Source organism: Entamoeba dispar, genomic scaffold (genome assembly GCF_000209125.1).
Source record: "Entamoeba dispar SAW760 scf_1105229457805 genomic scaffold, whole genome shotgun sequence".
NCBI classification, from domain to species: Eukaryota; Evosea; order Mastigamoebida; family Endamoebidae; genus Entamoeba; species Entamoeba dispar.
Window position 1 is genome coordinate 1,232 of NW_001852876.1, and position 3,706 is coordinate 4,937.

The 3,706-nt window shown below is 23.5% G+C and overlaps 1 protein-coding gene across 1 annotated transcript, besides 4 other annotated features; it reads left to right on the plus strand.

Annotated features, from left to right (window-relative positions):
- Positions 1-2: 2 nt before the first annotated feature.
- Positions 3-56: a sequence feature (AT_rich).
- A 55-nt stretch (positions 57-111) lies between these two features.
- Positions 112-148: a sequence feature (AT_rich).
- Positions 149-502: 354 nt separating this feature from the next.
- Positions 503-2,374, plus strand: EDI_229490 (uncharacterized protein; the record flags this gene model as incomplete). The annotated part of the gene is made up of 1 exon (XM_001733829.1): positions 503-2,374. One exon carries the CDS (start codon positions 503-505, stop codon positions 2,372-2,374), a length of 1,872 nt encoding a protein of 623 aa, XP_001733881.1.
- Positions 2,375-2,384: 10 nt separating this feature from the next.
- Positions 2,385-2,405: a sequence feature (AT_rich).
- Positions 2,406-2,498: 93 nt separating this feature from the next.
- Positions 2,499-2,798: a sequence feature (AT_rich).
- Positions 2,799-3,706: the final 908 nt, after the last annotated feature.

Sequence of the window (3,706 nt, forward strand, 5' to 3'; positions counted from 1 at the left end):
TGAAAAATAATTATTTTAATAATAATTATATTTTATCAATTTTGAAAATAAAATTACAATCGCTAACAATTTATCCTGTTTATAACCAATTTCTAATGATTAAAAATACCGTTTTATTTAAAAAATGAAAAATTATTATCATTAATTAGAAATAGGGGGTAAAAATGTAATGTTATTGATGGGTATTTAAGGTCGAACTTTAAAAGAGTTAATTCATTAAATGATTAGTCTAGTACTTGTATTAATTACACTCTCATTTGGAAGGAAATGCTATTATTACGAACTCTATCAATCTGAATCACTTGTAGATACTATTGATAGTGCATTTGAATGTATTGAAGAACCAACAATTTCAAAAGATAATAAAAAATCAGTGATTAATCGTTTGAAAAGGAACTTAGAATCATATGTATAAAAAGATATATTGAAAAATCCACCAACTCAAACTGGTACATATTATTATAAAAAAGTGGATATTGATAAAGAAATAGATAAAATAAATATGGTTGAAGGAAGTTTATATGAATTTTATTCAGAAATTCAAAAATTATTTATTTCAGCGAAAGATCCTTTGTTGTCATTTGCAATATTACAAAAAGATGAGATTTCGATAAGAAATTATATTGCTTATTTTTATTATTTCCTTCCTTTTAATATTATGATAGATAAAGAAAAACATATGTATCTTATTCCTAAATATTATTACAAAAATCTAAAGATTGATGTTCCAACAGAAATAGAAAACAATAAAAATAATCAAGTTAAATCAATAAATGGAAAAGATCCATTTGAAATTATTAGAGAATTTGGAAAGAAGTATAGCCCATTTAAATCTCCTCATGCACAATTTACAAATTCTAAATCTTCTATTCTTGATAATTCATTTACTCAAGGAAAATTACTTTTATTACCATTATCAAAAGAATATTTAAATACACCAATAACAATTACATGGGAAAATGGTGAAAGTGTTGATGTTCAATATAAAATGTTCAGTACATCAGATTTTTATTCTGTTGCAGAAGATAAAAATCTTCTAACAACAAAAGAAATTGATTCAGACACAGATGATATAAAAAATGAATATGGTGATTTAAATGATGACGTTTATTGTAAAGTATCTAATAACAATATTAACACTCTTGTTATTAATCACTTTGCGATATATAAGGACTTGTACGTACTTCAAAAATGTATAGAGTTGTTTGATTCAAACGAATATCCAATTCAAGTTATTCTTCCCGAGAATAAAGGTGGAGATAGTTATTTTGATGATGAATTAGGAATATGGATTCAAAAATTATTAGCACCAAACTATGATGCTGACTTAATTTCATCAGCAAGGAAATGTGATTATACAGGATACAAAATAGAAATGGGTTACATGGGAGAATATGTTGACCCAAAAACATGTATGAAAAGAACGTTGTATCATGAAAATGAAGCACAACTGGAAAAATGTGCGAGTAAAAATGTTCAGGAGTTATGGGATTACTTAACATTTTCAGAAAGACTCTTTTGGAATTTGTCAAAAGAATATAGGATGAAACATTGCCATGACATATTAAATAGATGGTATACAAAACCGAAAACTATTAAATATGGTAGTGTTAAACATGTCATTACTCAACCATCAAGATTTATTGCAGAACCACCAATTCAACAAATGAAAAATCCAAGAAAACCAACAGAAATAGTAGTTTATACAGATTCATATTGTTATTCAACATGTTCACTTCTTACAAAAGGATTAAAAGAATGGGGAGGAGCTATTATTGTTGGATTTAGTGGTGATCCTAATGGTAAAGATGATGAATTTGAAGTAGGACAATCACCGTCAATTCATAACACATTCGATGAAGAATATAATCAAAAAGGTTTACAAAATACCGTGTGGCGATTTTCTTTCCCTTATAGCTTTTTAGAAACATTTAGACATAATTATAATTATGATGAAAGTATTCCTAGAGAATTCTTAACAGATGTAGTAGATGAAAGAGTGAATATTTATCAATTTGATAAAACAGAAGAAGCAATAAGTGAATTTGAAGAAGAAACAAAGAAGATAATAGAGAAATATCAAACAAAATGTAATCCAAAGAATAAAAGAATAGTTAAAATAGATAATAAATGTGATAAAGAAATTAATAAAGAGCATGGACATGGAGGATATGAATGTGGAGATAAAGGAGAATGGAGTACAAAATGTGTACTTGCCTATTGTGATGAAGGATATAAATTTGATTATAACAGTAATCAATGTATTGAAGATGAATGTGTTTTTCCACCAAGACCAAATCTAAATAGTGGAATGCCAATAATGACAGTAAACCTAGTCATGATAATAATTGGAATAATCACATTAATTCTCTAATTGAAGAAGGTTTAATTTAAAATATAATTTTGGTTTAATAAAACAAACATAAACAAGAAGAAAATAAAGAATGAAGAGAATAAATTAATGATAAACATAACTTTGTTTTAAATTTTGTATTGAGTTATATAATAAATAAAATGATGATATTGTGAATATTAAATTAATAATTGTATTTATTTTAATTGAAATAAAAATGAATATTTCATAATATTTAAATGAACGTATTATAATTATAACAAATATTGATACTATAATATCAGTTATATATTTAAAATATACATTGATGTAATGTATAATAATGGTTATAATTATTTCTTTACCATTTATTTGAAATGATTGAAATATAAAACTTAAAACATTAAAATATAATCAAATTAATAATTTCATTATTTTCATTCATTTCTTATTAATTTAAATAATTCTCTTATTATTTATTCTTCATATTCTTCATTATAATTTAGTACTTTTCTATTTTATATATTTTATGATTAGTTTTACGTTCAGAGTAAATTCCTTGATTAACAACATATTTATTATTTTCTGTAACAACAATTCATAAGTATTTATTAATATCAATCTCATCAAATGGTCAATTTCTTTTAAACATTATTTTAAGTTTGAGTAGATTGAAAAAAATTAATTGATAATTCTTTAACTCTTTCCAATCCACTCGCTTGTTGTTTTACACTGTGTTAACATAAAATCTAATATATTTATTCAAAAATAGTGTATTAATACCCATTAGTAATTAAAATGTCTATATTTGATACATATTCTACTTTCTGTATTGTGTTTATTTTCTAATTCACCTATTTCTATTTTGAGTTTACATAATAAATCTTGATAATCATCATGTTTTAAACTCTCTGTTATCTTTTTAATATTTTTATGTGAATTGTCTATGTGGATATCTTTTTGTAATATCTGTGGTTTTTCATCTGACCTTTTTTAAATCTTTTATAAAATTTTCTAACATTTAACTTTCAATAAATGTTATTGTGTATTTTGTGTTATTTACAATAATTTTACATCAACTTAATGTAATTCCAAGAATAGTTTCTGTATTTGTTAAATACAATTGCATTTAACTGCAAATTGATTAAGTATTTTCCTAAGAATTATCATTAATTTAAGTTCTTCAAATAATTTATCACTAAAAGTTCTTCTTTTTTTGAAAAATAATAATTTACTCTATTAATAACAAAACAACATTGTAACATTCTCCATTCATTTAATGTTAGTTGAATTACTTACTCATCTTTTTATAGTACATCAATTAATATTTTGAATTTATAATAAACTTTTGTATGAAAACACTCCTTCAAATAC